The following is an 18,065-nucleotide window of genomic DNA, read 5'->3' as shown; positions in this document are numbered from 1 at the left end:
TGTGCCATGCAGGGGTGCCCTGCATAGGGGTGCCCCACACACAAGGAGGGCGCCCTGCAAGGAGAGCCGCCCCGTGTGAAAAAAGTGCAGCCCGCCCAGGAGTGGCGCCGCACACACGGGGAGCTGACACAGCAAGATGACACAACAAAAAGAGACACAGATTCCCAGTGCCGCTGACAAGAATCCTAGCGGACACAGAGGAACACACAGCAAATGGACACAGAGAGCAGACAACTGAGGGGAGGCAGAAAGGGGTGAGAAATAAAAAAAAACTTCAAAAAAATAGTTTATATTAAAAAAAAGAACAAAGGAGTTCAATAAACTTACAGTGAGAAGAATTCCACTTTTGAGAGTTTTCTATCAACAGTGAATCCAAATGTTACCAGTTTGTTCTGAAGCTGAAGGAAAGGGGAAAGGAACTGATATTGTTTTCTTCCAATTGGGTAGATTCTGATCATTTAAAATCCATTATAATGCTTGGAGAAATACTCAAGCTGAATAGTACGATCATGTTTTTATAACAAGAAAAAACGAACTAAAAATATAGTTGTGTGTGTATTTTCATGGGGGAAAAAAAGGAAAGATACAGAGTAAACTAACAGTGATTACCCCAAGAGAATGAAAGTTGCAGCACAGAGATGAGAGGTGTTTTCTTACTCATATTTCTGGGCTGTTTCCAGTTTTTATTCAACACTTTGCAATTTAAACAAAAATTTAAGTTATTTTACAGCATTTTAAAGAGTTTTAATATACACACAGTGATTTCTAGCCACTGTCTTTAAGGTTCTCATTTGTTCAAGTCTGAGCATGGCCAGGGTGGGCAGGAGCAGACTCAGGACAATTTCTGTACTTTATAACCTTAAAAAAGTAAATAACTGTTGATATTTTATGGAAGACAACTGTAAGTTTATTTTGTAGATAAATGAATTTATCCCTCAAATGTAAGGTAAACACATACTTTCACCTTTGAAGCCAGTCTTAACGTTATTAATGTTGCTGAAATACCACATTCCATGATGAAAACACCAAGTCAATTGGGTACCTTTCTGAAACTGAGTTAAATTTCCTCTGATAGGGCCTGAGAATACAGAGAAAAACAGTCCCTTTTCCTTCTCTAATATTCTTCAGAGTCGATGCTGTACATTCTGGATCTGATCAGAAATTGTCAGGCTGTGTAGTTTTCTATCATGAATACAGGCTAGCACTAATGATTTAAGATGGGTCATATTTTTCATGTAAAATAGTTCCAAAAGGGGCAGTTTTCTGTGGCTACAGAAAAAGAAATCTTTGATATATGGTTTATAAAAGGCTAAATATGAAAATGTATACTTTTTGTATTCAATTATAGACATGTATAAGGGTCAAAGAAGTAAAATCTATTCTCTACATCAGGGTATAAACCTTTTTTATTCCATGGACCCCTTTGCTAGTCAGGTGAAAACCACAGACCCATTACTAAGTCCACGCTATACTATGTATTATTTAATGAATATATCACACCTGTACCAACACATCCCCATAACAATAATGTTTTTTTAAAAATTTGAATTCAAGTTCACAGACCCCAGGTTAAAAACTCCTGGCTTAGACCCTTGCTATTAAAAGTGTGGCCCATGGATCAGAAGCAGCAACAGCACCTGGGAATTCCTTAGAAATGCAGAGTCACAAGCATCACCCCAGACCCACTGAGTCAGAAACTGCATTTTAACAAGATCCATAGGTGATTCCTACGCTGTAGATACAATTATGGTGACTATTTATGAAACATAAACATATGGGAATTAATGTAAAAAAATAAACATTTTAAAACTTCATTTTCAATAGAATAGGCCAGCACATGTTTTTCTAAATACACTATCAGAATTAAAGCAATAATGATAAAATCCCATTAAAAAATTGCATCAAACATTCTGCATAATTTAAAAGCTCTGATCAACAGGCCACTTTAGTCCATTATTAACAAACAAAATTTTAAATCAAAGAAAACTGATGGATATTTCCTAGGGCCTCTTATAAGTACTTCATTCCAAATGAAATGAAACACTTGAAAACATGGACATTTAAAGAAAAACATTACCTCTCTGGTATGCTGTTTAAGAGTGAAATAAACGAGACAACCAGCAAGATGGAGGCAAAGGAGCTCCTAGAGTCAGCTCCTGCTACAGGGCATTTAGTAAACATCCAGAGCTATCTGGAGCTAGCTGAAGCACCTGTTTGGGGCTCCAGGAGGCCAGAAGAGCATCCTGCCACATCCCTGAAGGAATGGCAGGAGGAGACTGCCTATCTGCAGAGAAGACTCATAAATAGGGTACTCCATGCTACGGAGGCTGGTGCCCATCCTCCACTGGAGGCACAAGCCACCCCAGGAGCTATTCAGTGGCTGGAACTAGAAACTCCATTTCACAAAAACAGGGGGGGGAGCAGACGGTTGGCCACTGATTTCAGCTACTGATTAGCAGACTCAGCTGGCTAAGGTATAGCCCTAGGAACAGCTAGGGTGTGAATCTGTCCAAGTCAAAAAGAGGCTGGTGGCTGCCATTTTGACTCCACCCCAGCATGAGGGGAAGCTGGGCTGACTGAAAATCATAGTGACGGTAGGAACCGGCTTCTTTCACCCAGATAAGCCTAGAGCCCTACCCTAGGTTTCAGCCCCACCTCTAGCAGGGAGGAGGCAGGCGGGCCCTGCACCAGCCTATCCAGGTAACGCAGGTACCTTTGGCTGGCACAGACTGAATAATTGGAAGTCTATGGTGGCAACTGCAGTCATCTTCGACCTGCGCTGTATAGACTGCTGCCCACAACTGCAGCTCCATCCCCACCCCAAGCAGAGGAGAAAGGGGCATGAAGCATTATCAGTCTCTCTGGGCAACTACATTCTAAGCCTGCATGACTTGGATTATTCCACACAACTGTGACTCTGTCCCTACCCCTGGCAAAGGAGAAAGTTGGGAAAGGCTACATTGGTCCCTGGGGCAATGAGGGCAGCCTGAGCCTCCACAGCTTATAGCACCAGTTACATCCTTGGCTCCTACTGCACAACCAGCAAGGGAGAAAGAGCAGGAAGCCCTAAACCAAAGAGAAAAACTGCACCCAGAATAAATACTCTAGTAATCCAGATGCCAAGACACCAACCAAAAATTACAGTCCATACCAAGAAACAGGAAGATATGGCCCAGTTTGAGGAACAAGATAAGCTTCCAGATGACATAAAGGAGTTGAGACAACTAATCACAGATGTTCAAACAAACCTCCTTAATAAATTCAATGAGATGGCTAAAAAGATTAGGGAAATTAAGATGACATTGGATGAATACAGAGAAGAATTTGAAAACATACATAGAAAACAGCAGATCTTAAGGGAATGAAAGGCGCAATAAATGAAATTTTTAAAAAAACACTGGAATCATATAATAGCAGATTTGAGGAGGAAGAAGAAAGGATTGGTGAGCTTGAAGAAATGGCCTCTGAAGGTGAACATACAAAAGAACAGATGAAGAATGGAAAAAAATTGAACAAGTTCTCAGGGAACTAAATGACAGCAAAAGACGTGCAAATATATGTGTCATGGGTGTCCCAGAAGGAAAAGAGAAGGGGAAAAGGGCAGAAGGAATTTTGAAGAAATAATGGTAGAAAATTTCCCAACCCTACTGAAGAATATAGCTATTCCTGTTCAAGAAGCATAACATACTCCCATTCGAAAAAGTCCAAACAGACCAACTCTGAGACACACACTAATCAGAATGTCGAATGCCAAAGACAAAGAGAGAATTCTGAGAACAGCAAGAGAAAAGCAATGCATAACATATAAGGGATACTCAATAAGATTAAGCACTGATTAATCACCAGAAACCTAGAGGAAAGAAGACAGTGGTATGATATATTTAAGACAGTACAAGAGAAAAACTTCCAGCCAAGAATCTTATATCCAGCAAGACTGTCTTTCAAAAATGAGGGCTAAATTAGAATATTCTCAGATAAACAGAAACTGAGAGCATTTTTAAGCAAGAGACCAGATTTTCAGGAAACACTAAAGGGTGTGCTAGAGCCTGAAAAGAAAAGACAGGAGCAAAGCCTGAAAGAAAGTAACCAAAAGTGTTAAAAGAGTGGTGAAAATAAAATGACAGATAGAACTCAAATAGTCAGGAATAAACTTAACCAACGATGTAAAACACTTGTATTCAGAAAACTGCAACTCAATGTTAAAAGAAATCAAAAAAGGCCTAAATAGGGAAGCGAACGTGGCTCAACTGTTAAAGTGTCCGCCTACCATAAGGAGGGTCCAGGGTTCGATACCCAGGGCCTCCTGACCCATGTGGTGAGATGGCCCATGTGTAAGGAGTGCCATGCCACGCAGGAGTCTCCCCTGCATAGGACTGCCCCAAGCACAAGGCATGCACCTCACAGGGAGAACTGCCCTGCATGAAAAGTGCAGCCCACCTAGGAGTGGCACCGCACACACGGAGAGCTGATGCAGCAAGATGATGCAACTAAAAAGAGATACAGATTCCCGTGCTGCCTGACAGGAATGCAAGCAGACACAGAACACACAGCAAATGGAAACAAGGGAGCAGACAATGCGGGGGGGGGGGGGGGAATAAATAAAAATAAAAAATGTTTTTTAAAAAAGACCTAAATAACTGGATGAACATTCCATGCTCACGGATTGGAAGACTAAATATCTTTAAGATGTCAATTCTACTCAAATTGATATACAGATTCAATGCAATCCCACTAAAAATTCCACCAGCATTTTTTTAAATTGAAAACATGATTATCAAATTTATTTGGAAGGCTAAGGGGTTCTAAATTTTAGTCAGAAACATCTTAAAAAGGAAAAGTGAACCCTCACTTCCAGACTTTAAATATATTACCTACTCATAGTGGTAAAAATAACATGGTACTGGTATAAAGACAGACACAGAGACCAAATCGATAGTTCAGAAACAGACCTCACATGTATGGAGAAGTGATTTTTGACTAGCCTGTCAAACCCACACAGTTCAGACAGAACAATCCATTCAACAAATAGTGATGGAAGAACTGGATATCCACAGCCAAAAGAAGGAAAGAGGACCCTTATCTCACACCTTATCCAAAAATTAAATCAAAATGGATCAAAAACCTAAAAATAAAAGCAAGACCCATAAAGCTCCTAGAAGAAATTGTAGGAAAATATCTTCAACACCTGGTGGTAGGTGATGGATTCTTAAAGGAGATAAGAGGGCTGAGATGTTCTGATGTTTAATGTATGTAGAAGTTTTAATTAGCTTTACTGTAAAAGTGTGGAAATGTATAGATTTGATGGTAACACCTAGTGAGTAACAGCTAGTTTATAAATGGGGATGTGGTTGAAAATGGTAATCTAGGTATGTAAATGCCAATTGACAGAATGCTAGAGAATAATCTAGGAACTGAGTAGCACAGTAAACCAAGAGGTGGATGAGAATTGTGGTTGATGGTACAGATGCAAGAGTTTCCTTTGTGAGCTAGAGCAAATGTACATTACTATTGTAGGGTGGTGGGAATATGGAGAAGAATGGGAAAAATACAACTGGAGTGACCTATGGACTGTGGTTACTAGTAATATAATATTCTTGCATCTATGCCAAAGATGTACTGTGTTGATAATGGGGCAATATAGAAAATGTGTGCCAAATGTACACTATGGCCATGGTAACAATCAGATGATATTATCTTATTTGTAACAAATGTTCCACCTCAGTGTGGTGTGTTGATGGAGGGGTGTTGTTTGGGAATTCTGCACATGTGCATGATTGTTTTATACGTTTACAACTTCTGTCAGAAACAATATATTTAAAAAATAATAATAGGATAGGTTAAGGGAAAAATACACCAAATGTAAGGTAAGGACTATAATGCGTAGTAAGATTTTGACAATATTCTTTCATAACTTGTAAAAAATATCTCATGGCAATGCAAGGTGTTGGTGGAGGTTGATGTATGGGACCCCTGTATGATGTCATACATGCTTGTTTTGTAAGTTCACAACTTTTACTATACATTTATTGTTTATGTATGTTCATATACAAATGATACAAAGATAATAATAGGGTAGATTGGGGGAAAAATACTTTGGTTAGTAATAATATTTTGACATTTCTCTAACCATTAGTTAAAAATGTTTGGGTAGTGGATGTGGCTCAAGCAATTGGGCTCACATCTACCATATGGGAGGTCCAGGGTTCGACTTCTGGCCCATGTGGCAAGCTGGCCCATGCACAGTGCTGGCCTGCGCAGAGTGCTGCCCTGTGCAGGAGTGATGCCCCGTGCATGAGTACTGACCCACACAGAGAGCTGGTGTAGCGAGCTGAAGTAACAAAAAGAGAAACAGAGGAGAGAGAATAAGAAGCACAGCAGATCAGGGAGCTGAGGTGGCACAAGAGAATGATTGTCTCTCTCCCACTCTGGGAGATCCCAGGATTGGTTCCCAGAACCGCCTAATGATAATACAAACAGACACAGAACAACACACAGTGAATGGACACAGAGAGCAGACAATGGGGGAGTGGGTGGTGGTGGGAATAAATCTTTTTTTAAAAATAGCATCCATTTTTATTAAAAAAAATGTTTAGCAAGAATGCAAGGTATTGTTAGTAGGGTGAGTTATGAGATTCCTGTATGATGTTATATATGTTTGCTTTCTAAGTTCACAACTATTAGTATATACTTATTATTTATGTATGTTTATGTATGAGTGATATAGTTCAATAAATTTTTAAAAAAGAAAAAAAAAGAGTAAAATAAGTTAGTCTGTATACTTTGAGTGCTATACATATGTTAAGAAGCTAAATTAGCATAAAATGTCTACTATGAAATATCACCTCACTTGATGGCTTTAATATTTTTTTTCCACTAAAATACTTGTAACCATGACCTTCGGTATGAAGAAAAATTTTAAACACGATGAAAGGTGGGAATATCTCGCCACTAAACCTGAAAAAAACACCAAAAATTAATCATTTGTCATCAGTTCCTTCTCCCCCTAAAAGATGGCCCATATAGTTTCTTGCATGCAGGGTAAAGGTTATGCCAAAGCATAGAAAGACCTGGTAATGAAATGGATTACAGAGGATGAAATAACCACACTTTCGTGTGCTCACAACTGTTCTCATATATGTGTAAGACTGGACACATTGGGAGATGAATGTGTCTCAAGGCAACTTTTGTCAAAAGAGTCATGCCTCAGTTTTTTCACATAAAAGTGTAAATAGTAACAATGCATTTAATCTGCAACTATATCTTGAGAAGTTATGAGGATTGAAAAAATAAATTTCCAACATTTCTTCATATTAACTTAGTACTTCTTGAAATAAATCAACATAAAAACATTACCTGAATCTGACCTTACACTTCATGCTAGGATCTCTAACAAGCTCAGCCTCTAAAGGGCTCACATTCCTCAGTATTTCGTGTGTCACACAACGTTCCTGAAATAGATGGCAGTGCTGTAAACAGAAAGTGGTACCCTACCCAGACACAATTTATTGAATATAACAGAGGGAGCATGGTAAAGAGAACAGTACACTGGAGATGGCACCCTGAAGATCTGAGTTTGAGTCTTGACTTCAACACTTATCATCTGCATACCCTTGAGCCAGTTACTTAATCTTTTTGCCCTGTCCCAAGTTTGCGTATGTGTCCCTTGAGATCTCAGTCACTTTTCTTTTCCTATGACAGCACTTTTCATGTGTATTGTAATTACCCGTAAACTTGTCTGTATCTCCCAGTAGACTGTAAGCTTCATGAAGTAGGGCCAATGTCTTTCTTGTTTACCACTGTATCCCTAGCATCTAGTATAGTGCCTGGAACACAGAAGATGCTTAATAAGTAGTTGATGTTGTGTGAATCACTGTAAAATGAGGATGATAACAGTCATAAGTTACTAGTTCTTAAGCACCTTTTATGTACCAGAAACTTTGTTAGGTATCTTAAACACATAACCTCATTTAATCCTTATATCTCAACAATATTATTAGAATGTTAAAAATCCCATTTTATAAATGAGAATGCTGAGGCTAGGGGAGTTTCAGTAACTTACCCAAAGGCATAGAGATAGTAAATGGGGGAGCCAGGATTCAAAGTGAGATCAGCTTGACTCAAAAACCTCCACTCTTTCCCCCATATGATTCCACCCAACCTTTATGCCTATGACAATCACCTAAAAATGTACACTAAAGGGTTTTTAAAATGACAAAGTGTTATTAATGGAAGATAGTAACATGAAGAGTTAGGATAATAGATGAATAAAAAGAATTTCCTTCTTTCTGTTGCTAAAAGTGTCAAAAATTTACAATGAAACCAGTATTATGATAATTAAATACAAGTTCCATATGTGAAGACAATGGAAAATGGACCTGAAGTAAGTTTACTTGGGTGGGTTTTCTCTGAGGTATTCTGCTTTTACTGACATCAGAAATAGATCTGTGGGTCAGATGGTTAAGAAGTGTACACATTGCTCAGACCTCATGATTTTTTAGATCTGCCAAAATTCCCTTGATGTGACTATTGCTAATAATAGGCTACTGGAATTATGGGTTATCTTTATAGGAGAATGAATATCTGGTACTATAACAAGGGTTGTTTTTTGGGAGAGGGAGTTCATGGGAATACTTTTTTATTAACTCAAATATTAATATTCTCCTGCACTTGCCTTTTTCACTAATGAGATATCTTAGCTATCTTTCTATGGCAGAATCATGTTAATCACTGCAAGGTTTAACACTATGAAAGCACCAACATTTATTTACCAGCATCCTATTCTACTGATGAACATTAAATGGCTTATTGATTGATTGATTTTTGTGTGGTTATAAACAATACTGCAATGAAATTGTACATATATTGTAGGATGGACTCCTAGAAATGAAATTGCTGGGTAGAAGGTAAGGGTATTTTAAATTCAGGGATTTTTATTCTTGGAAGATCATTGTCTCATACCCTCAAATAAGGAATGAACTGTTTTTTTTAAAAAGTCAATATATTATTTTCAGGAAAAGGAATAACAGTAATCCAGGTTAAAAATAAATTCCAAAACCCCATGCAATATTATTAGATCCAAATAGAAGAGATAAATAAGGCAATATATTCTGTTTTTAATTAACAGATCTTTTAGCACGGTAATTAAATCTGTCAGAGAAAACAAAAGCAAAATACATACCGCTGCACAAACTGCATGTTTTAGGAGTTGAAATATTATTCTGTCCATGTGAGATAACCAAGCTCTCTGTATCATATGAGCTGAGATATCTTTATTTATCCTGAGAGAGAGAGGTTAAGATTTATAAAGTTGTTTTCATTTTCCTAAAATCTTGGGGAACTCTGAATTTATGCTTTCTCCTCCTGTACCTCCCCATGCCCCACTGTCCTCCAAGACTGATCTACAGAGGAACATTTGAAAGTGGTCACGTACATAATCTAATCAGAACTGGTCACTGGCAGAATCTAGTCAGCATGAGGATATGATATACTAGAGAGTATTTCCCTTGAAATAAAAAAAAACAACAAAAAACAAAAAAACACACAAAAACACCCTGGCTAAAACTACTATGAAAAGGCATATTATAAATAAAAAGTGTGAGGAGACAAATACAGTTTCTAAAAATCTCCATAACCTAAAATTCTGTTCATAATTAGATGTTAATAACATTGCTCAACTAGTTCAAGTGCTATGAAAATGGATTATGGAATAGTCCAATTTATAGTAGGCCCAATTTTCTTCTGGGAGCAGGTGACCATACCCTAGAAAAAGAAACTCCCTTTTTTGAGTCTTTGCTTGAACCAGGCTCATTCTGGTTAGGTCAGAGAATTATGCTACTTTTGATGGCATCCCAGTACTGGCAGATTGTGGGTGTCTTCCTCTCCAATCCCCCCCCACCCCTGCTTCTCCCACCCCATCACTACCCCTCAGGAGACCATGTGCAAAAAGAGAGACTCCTGCATAATGTCACCATTTGCTCACAAATTGTAGACTACAATATATAGAGTAGAAAGAGCCTGTAGTTTAGAAACAAACCTTTGAGTTCTAGCTGGTGCCATTTATTAGCTGCAAGTCCCTTAACTTCTCTTAGTTGCTGCTTTCTCACTTACGTACAATGTAATAAGACTGCTTCACAAGGTTGTATTAAGATCAAAAGAGATGTTGTTAACATGCTTTATAAATTATAAAATACTATAATTATAATTATTCAATTTGAAAGGAATTTAAAAACACAAAAATCTCTAATTTTCAAAACAAAGAGGTGTTTGAAGTTAGCTAAGTAAATACTGTATGGAAATAATCCAGTTGTGGAAAACGATACAAGGCAAAAGATGGGCTCTTACCATTGTACTGGCTTAGTCTTTGCAACATTTGTTGAATGTATTTTGTGGTCTTTTCCTGAGAGTGGACGATCTGATTTTAGAACTCTAATAACTGATGCATTTGAGGAATCATTCATTTTCCTTACAATGAAACCATCTGAAAGTACATAAATTAGGCCTTTAAGGTCATAATCTATATTATTACACTGTTTGGACTAGACTCAAGTGCCATATGATTGTTGCACTAATTCCAGAACGCTTTAAAAAGGCGTTGTCGCCGTCTTAATGTTGCTCACAGTTTACATACTTTACGTACTAAAAATATTATGTGGTATACGGGAAAGACAATTGGATCTATCAACACTCTAACTTGTCTTCCTGTCTCCAGTCTCTTCTTCCTCCTAGTCCTCCTCCACTCTACAGCTGGAGTAAACTTGTTAGAGTAGTAATCTAGCTTCATCACTTCCCAACTTAAAATCTTTCATTGACGACTCATTTCCTCCAAGCCAAAGTCCAAACTCCTTAGAATGGCCTTAAAATCTTTTCACAATCTGGTTCTAGTCTCTCTTTCGTATGTTGAAATACCAACTTTCAACAGCCCTCTCTCTATCCTCTGGAAAAAAATGAAGCTTTTGCCAAAATCAAACAATATTTTCCATCTCTGTGCCTCTGATCATGTCATTTCCTCTACCTGGAATGATCAGCAAATATCAATTCATTCTTCAAGACCCCAGCTGATTGATGCCTCTTCTCTGAAGTTTCCCACCTTTTCTTTTTCACAGAACTGCTCACTCCTGTCCCCAAGTTTCCATAATACTTTGTACATAATTCTTTTATGGTACTTCTCATATTGCATTATAATTTGTTTTCTATTTGTCACCTCAGCAAGCTCCCTGAGGACAGGAGTCACCTTGGTAACTATGGAATCCCCAATGCCTAGAAGAGTGGAGGATTTTTACATGCTGGTCTGAAATGTTTTCATCCCGGTTTTATCACCAAAAAGCTGTGAGACTTTGGGCAAGTCACATAACCTCACTGGCTCAGTTCCCTCCTTGGTAAAGTGAGAGGGTGTGTACTAAATTATCTGAAAGTCTCTTCTACCTCTAACTTTCTATCTTTTGAAGCACTACTCCAAACTGGATGCAGCTCCCAAATTCTTAATCACTGCTCAGTCTCTTCTACTTAACCAGGGGTTATCTTTGCTTTTGGTGTCATGGACCCCTATGAACAGACCCCCTTCTAAGAATTATGTTTTTTAAAATGCATAAAGTAATATGTACCTTCTTGTTCACGCATTGAATAAAATGGGAGGGCTAATAACCACTTACTTTTGATTTAGTAATGAACATCAAAATATTTCGATATATCTGCCATGACTGTAATATGATATGAAAATGTCTGTGCTTTCTACTAATGACAAAGTCACAGGCACTGCTAACAGTGCTGTGGTTTGTTGCCTACACCACAATAGACAGAAATGCTAAAGTTCAGGCACAGGTTAGTGAAAATAAAATAAAAAATTTTCCCTATCCAAGTTCACATACCCCCGGATTAAGAACTCCCACACTAAGCTACCACTGTTCTTCATACTTTTACCTACATATGACTTTACCAGTGCAGAGCCTTCAGAGTCTATTTAATATTTCTCCTTACGGATGGGGATGGGGATGGGGATGGCTTGGAATATACAACTGTCCTGAAAAAGAGAAAAGCAACCCTTAACATGCGACAGTATCCAATCCAGAGCAAAGACCCAATTCCTTTAAAGGTCCCCATAATCACCCAGCCAAAGCCTAAACCCTATAATATATCTTTCTAACACCTTCATATTGAGATGCCCCAATATTCCCCAAAGTGTGCGTTCTCCCTGTGGTGATAAGAAACCCAACTTGTTCAACTGTAGGTGTGTTCCTAGTGGTCATTGGCTGGAGAGCAGTGACATGCCACAGAGCAACCCTCAAAATCTAGCGGATTCCGGTCTGGATGGGGCTCACATTTTTTATGGAGTTAGGATGTGAAACGCAGAATGAAAGATGAAATATTCCCCCATTATGAGGCAGTATAACAACTGTTTAGGCTAGATAAAAAAAGGTAGACTACCGAATTGGGATTCTGGCTTCCCACTTTCCATCTGTATAGCCTTGTGTGTATTCCTTAACTTCTCGGTACCTCAGTTTCCTCATTTATAAATTGGGAATAATAACCGTGCCCACCTCCTTGGGTCGTTGTGAAGATTAAGGGGCTTAAGTCAGAGCTGGGCACATAATAAGTGCTGTATAAATGTTCTGTTATTTTTGTTAATAAAACAATTATTGCCGTTATTGCTTATTCCTTACTAGCAGTAAGGGACAAACATTTGATTTCCAGTGAGGGATTTACGCTTAAGTATCTTAAAGAGAGGAAAAGAGAAGAGAGAAGAGAGAGAGTCTTTCACGACGAAAAGGCGTGGCAAATTAGTTTAAATTTAAAACCTTAGAAATGTCAAGCCCACTGTAAAAACCCGAAGACCTTTGTGAGGTAAATCCAGGACCCGGAGGTGGGCGGCTTCCGGCTGCGCAGCTTTTACCGCTGCCTGAGGGCCGCGGAGCGCCCCCGCCCGGTGGCCTCCACGAATAGGATTCCGGTCCCACGTTTCTGGGCGCCCAATGGCGGCAGCGGCGAAGGCTGTCGCCCGGTACTTCCTTCCGCGCATCCCAGCACGCCGCCCACAATGAGCCCGAGCTTTCCTGCTGCCTAGCAACAGGCGGCACAGGGGAGGAGCCTCGAGGAGGGCAGGGCTTGGTTCGGCCGTGGCCCGGCAGCGACGTGCTGCCGCTCCACGACGCTGCTTCCAGCCCAGGGTGGTGGGACTAAGCCTTCGCCGAATCGAGTTGACCGTACTGCAGTCTCCCGCGCCCCGGCCAGTTCGCGGTCTGGTAAAGCCGGTCCCTAACGGGCCGCCGTAGTTGCCTTTCCGTAGTGGGCGGAGCCGAGTTCGGAGTGACCTCGCCGGAACCACCGCTGCCAGCAACATGTTCAAGGTGAGAGCGCGGAGCTAGGTCGTAGCTGTCACCGCCCCCTCCCGGCCACCCACACCCCTCCACGCACTCTTTTGGCACCCCCGCGGGGACCAGGCCCTCTCTGCTCGTCTCGACACTTTTCCCGCCTCCTGGCCAGTTGCACGCCGGCCCACTGTTCATTCACTAGTCCGCATGGGGCAAGCGGCTGCCGGTCGGAGGCTCAAGCCGGCCGCCACATCGGGGGCGCGTGTGGGGCGTCCTAGGCCGGACCAGTGGCGCGCGAGACCACGGGGGTGGGTCGGGATGGCCCTTTAAGCCATGCTCTCCTGAATAAAACACTTAGAAAGGTTAAAGTATTTCCCCTCTTGCTCCCCTCTCCCTGGCTGGTGCCCTTTGGGGAGAGTCGGTAGAGTGAAGCCAGCCCAGGGTGCTATGGGGTTTGGCTTTGGTGGTTTGGCAGGGTCGGGTTTCCGAACCAGGTGCGGGGGAGGGGGGTTCGCTTATCGGAGAAGGTGCTGCAGGGTGTGAGGGAAGCTGGCATCGGATTGTCTGGGTGAGGAGAGAAGCTGGAGCTTTGTCCCACTCCCCTCTAAACGTCATTTAATGTAGACAAGTCCACCCTCTTCTTTATCTTTTTACGAACTCGTGTCCTTTGGAAGGAGTTGACTTTGACAGAGAAGACTTTTTTTGAAAGTCTGCATTTCAATGTAAGGTCATTATTTTCTGTCTTGCAAAACAAATCATAGGCTACCAAAAATTAGTCTACAAAATTGAATCTTCCAGAAGTACTGTATCTGCACAACAATGTTAACGAAATCTCAGAATTGTACTACTCATTTCATAGTTTTATTGAGTTGTATTTGGGCACAGAAGTAAAGGCCATAAAATCAGAGCATGGATTCTTCCTTCCAGTCCTAGCATTTCCACTTTCTAGCTGTGTGACCTTGGGCAAGCCTCAAACTCTTTGTGCTTGTCTTCCTGTGGGTGAAATTGGGGTGATAGGATCAACCTCATAAGGTTGTTAAAAGGAGTAAATAAGTTAGTATGTGTAAAGCACTTGGAAGAGGCCTTGGCACATAAAAGTGCCATCTAAGTATTTACTTTTATTTTGTTTTCAGGCAGCTCACAGTTGAATGAAAGTCCATAAGCAACTTTCATTCGTTTGATAAATTTGTATTGAATGCTTATGTGCTAGGAGCTCAGCTTAGTTTTAGAGTTAAAACCAGGAAGGATATGCTGTGATCAGTTTACTTTATGGATACCACCAGTGTCGTGTGGGAGTGAAAAGGAGAGCAAGATCTGCTTTGCCTAAGTAGGAATTCTTAACCGTTGATCCTCAGTTCTCCATAAGATCTGGATAGAATTGTGGGGACCCCTGAACTTGGAGGAGGGAAAAATGAAATATTTATTTTCACTAATCTCCAACTGAAATTTAGCATTTCTTTCAGTTATAAACATGGATAAATGTCTCAGTTATCTACTACTGGGTAACAAAACACTGCAAACCAGCTTTAAAACAAGAATTTACTATTTCTCACGAACCTGTGGGTTGTCTGGGCAGTTCGGCTGGTGGCTGTGATAGGTGGCCTCACTCACATACCTGGAGTGCCCCTCCACGTACCTAACTTGGGCTTCCTCTCATGGCTGGTGGGTTCCAAGAGAGCAAGTCTCCATGAGCTAACACTTATCAAGCCTCTGCTTGCAGCACATTGGTGGTGGGGAGCTACCCAGGGCATAGCAGGCCATTAATTTAACAAGCTACTACCGCAGCACACCGCAGTAGTATTAGCAGTGTTGGTCACCAACAGAAGTCACAGTAGCAGTGCAAGTCACAGATATTTTCATATCACTTTAAAGTTGTTGCACATCTTGAAATATCATGCTCAGCACTATTTCAACATTATGGTAGTTACAAGACCCACTGCTAGATCTTTTTATTTGACACACTAATAAAGAAGCACATATTATAATATCAGAGATTTGGGTTTACAAATATTTTCATAACCATTTCAATTTAATTAGCATTTTATTTTATGCCATTAGAAGCATTATTTTGAGATGGAGTCCATAGGGCTTACCAGACTGCCAAAGAGATCTGTGGCACAAATGACAAGGAAGCCTTGGGGACTTCAAGGCAGGCTTCACAGATGAGATTTAAATTTAGCTTTGAAAGACAAGTAGGAGTTCTTCAGGTGGATGAGCTGGGGAATATCATCAGCAATAGGACTCCATTGAGAAAATGCTAGTAACTCAGTCCTTTCATGTCAAGGGAGAGATGCAGAGAGCTGAAATTATTCCAGGTGAACATGAGGTTTGAGTAGAAAAAAGCACAATAAACCTTGGAGGACACCAAATGTAAGGAGTAGGCAGAGGAAGAGGGGAGTCCAGAAGTGGAAATGCAATTTTTGAGAAGTAGAAATAGCAGAAAAGAGTAATGTTTAGAAAATAAAGGGAGGAAAGTTTCAAGGAGGAGGACAAGCTATATTAGGATGCTTTTGGCTGGGAAAACCAACTGCTTCAGTAGGAAGGAAAATGACCTCACCGAATCCAGAGAAAGGGTGGACTCCAGGCTCTTGAGTCAGTGGGTCAGCAATGTAAGGTTGGTTCTCCACGTGGCTGCAAGATGACTGCTGGTAGCATCCATTCCTCCTCATTCATCAGAGCAAGAGAAAGAGAGAGGACCGAACTGCCCCAAGCTTGGATTATGCCCTTCCTTTGGTTTGATTGGACCAGCTTAGGTCAGGTATCTGCCCCTGGACCAATAACAGATGCTAGTGGAATACCATGCTTTGATTTGTTTACTAATCAGGACCAACTCCTCAGGATGGGATCACTTTACCTTGATCACATGGGAGAGGAATGAATTCAGGAAAACAATGTGGTTCATTTAGGAAGGAAGAGGGGGAATAGAGGCTAGATGTGCAATCAGAGGCAGCTGAGCAAGGAACAAAAATGCCCACCAGAGAGAGACACGTTAGATGAGTTCGGAGAAGTGTTTATTGATTTGGGCACTTCGGAACACTTTCATTATCTTTATACAAGTAGTTAACTGATGGAGGTGAGAGCTAGGTTAAAATGGGTTGGTGACTGAGAAATGAGTAAATGGACCCAGTGATAGTTGATAAGCTTTACCGTCAAGGGGAGGAGAGAGAAAATACAATAACGAGGGAAATGCTGGGTCAAAGTTGTAGAGTTGTGTGTTTTTTTTGCGATTGGTAAGATTTTCAAGATTTGCCTAGGGCAGGGTATGTAAAGAGCTTTTACAAGGGAGAAACGTTCAGCTTTAAAAGGAGGCGAGAGATTTCCTCCTGTGAAAGAAGTAAGGGTTGGGGAGCAATTTTAGTGTTTCAGCTGGGATGGCACCCACCATTCTCCTTAGGTTACACTTTGGAAACTCCTGGCATTGTTCTTGATGCGTTTACTTTCATTGAACTGAGCTTTTATACACTGAAATGTATTTTCTATTAAAATTTTTTTACCTTTAGTTCTCCTTTATATCACTGTTAAATCATTCCAATACTGATGGACCTATGTGTGTAGGTGAGTGATGTTATCTGTAAATTTTATTTCAGGATAGCAAAAGTGTTAGCAACATTTTTACTATAAAATGGCGTTGTTAGGTCTAGTATAGTTAAGAAACCAGTGCGTCGTCCTCGTCTTTGTTTTTTCAGACAGTACCGGAGATTGAACCCAGGAACCTCGTACATGGGAAGCAGGCACTCAACTACTGAGCTACATCTTCTCCTCTCAAGCTTTAATATGCATGCGACTCTTATTAAAATGCAGATTCTGGTTCAGTAGGTTCAGGGATGGGGCCACAAATTCTCCATTTTCTAGCCAGCTCCCAGATAATGCGATGCTGCTGGTCCCCTGATGACACTTTGAATAGCAAGAATTTAGACGGATTGGTAGATGAGTGGCTTCTTGTTTTTTTCGAGGTGGGTGCTTTTAGGATCGTGATGGGAAGAGGCAGCTGAGCAAGGAACAAAAAAGATCGGTGAGAGGCTTTGAGGGCTTTGCTCATCAGTGTGATTGTAGCTTGGATGTGGGGACAGAACAAATGGTAGGATTGATTTGGGTTTGGGAGTTAACAGTGGTTCAGCTAGGACTGGAGGGCAATGGAGTTGGTGATATAGGTTTTGGTGGGAAATATACAGCAGATGTTACTAGTTTTATGCATATTTAATAAAAATATTTCAAATGTAACCATTGTTTTGATTGAGCTATTCACTTTCAGATCAGTAGGGGGCATTAGTGGATTAAAAAACACCTTTGAAAAACTGGCCAGTATTTGCATTCTATTGTAGGAAGCAGAGTTTCCCTTCCTGCAGTGTGGTGCTGCAGGAAGCTTGAATATTGAATACATAACACCTAGTCCCCTGATTTACTTTACTAGGTTTCATTCGTTACACAAATGAGCACCACAGTTCAACTATGGGCTAGCCACTTATGAGTACGAATGAAAAGATCCAGGCCTTTGGGAGAGATTCCCCAAATTTTGGGAAATTATTTAAGGAGATAAATGGTTTCCAAGGTCCTGCCCATGGCTCCAATTTAGTTTTTAGGTGGCATCCAGGGACCTCTAGTTTTAATATAGCCCCCCAAGTGATTGTGAAACCTGTTGCAAGAGCTTGCTTACAATTTGGCTAGCTGCACAGGCATAAACAGTGAATTACAATGCAGTGGGATGAGTGTTGTGAAGATATGTAAAAGGTGTTGGGGAAATATAGAGCAGGGAATCTCAAC

At 40.5% G+C, this 18,065-nt stretch overlaps 2 protein-coding genes across 3 annotated transcripts in view; one reads left to right on the top strand and one right to left on the bottom strand.

The window, feature by feature from the left end:
• Window positions 1-13,333, bottom strand: part of CXHXorf58 (chromosome X CXorf58 homolog) — a 33,161-nt gene extending 19,828 nt beyond the window's left edge. Inside the window, exons 1-5 of the mRNA XM_004449832.3 lie at window positions 12,829-13,333; window positions 10,342-10,477; window positions 9,179-9,278; window positions 7,354-7,448; window positions 6,843-6,954 (exon numbers count right to left, since the gene is read on the bottom strand). Of these exons, the coding sequence (XP_004449889.3) occupies window positions 6,843-6,954; window positions 7,354-7,448; window positions 9,179-9,278; window positions 10,342-10,477; window positions 12,829-13,333 (948 nt within the window). The remainder of the gene's footprint in view (window positions 1-6,842; window positions 6,955-7,353; window positions 7,449-9,178; window positions 9,279-10,341; window positions 10,478-12,828) is intronic.
• APOO (apolipoprotein O) overlaps window positions 13,218-18,065 on the top strand; it is a 54,066-nt gene continuing 49,218 nt past the window's right edge. For both annotated transcript variants that reach the window (XM_004449829.4, XM_004449828.4), the window contains exon 1: window positions 13,218-13,340. In XM_004449829.4, coding sequence (XP_004449886.2) covers window positions 13,332-13,340 — 9 coding nt within the window. In that variant the 5' untranslated portion in view covers window positions 13,218-13,331. The remainder of the gene's footprint in view (window positions 13,341-18,065) is intronic.

The sequence above is a fragment of the Dasypus novemcinctus genome, chromosome X, assembly GCF_030445035.2.
Source record: "Dasypus novemcinctus isolate mDasNov1 chromosome X, mDasNov1.1.hap2, whole genome shotgun sequence".
Taxonomy (NCBI): Eukaryota; Metazoa; Chordata; class Mammalia; order Cingulata; family Dasypodidae; genus Dasypus; species Dasypus novemcinctus.
The sequence above is the reverse complement of the archived record's forward strand: the minus strand, read 5'-3'. Positions and strand labels throughout refer to the sequence as shown.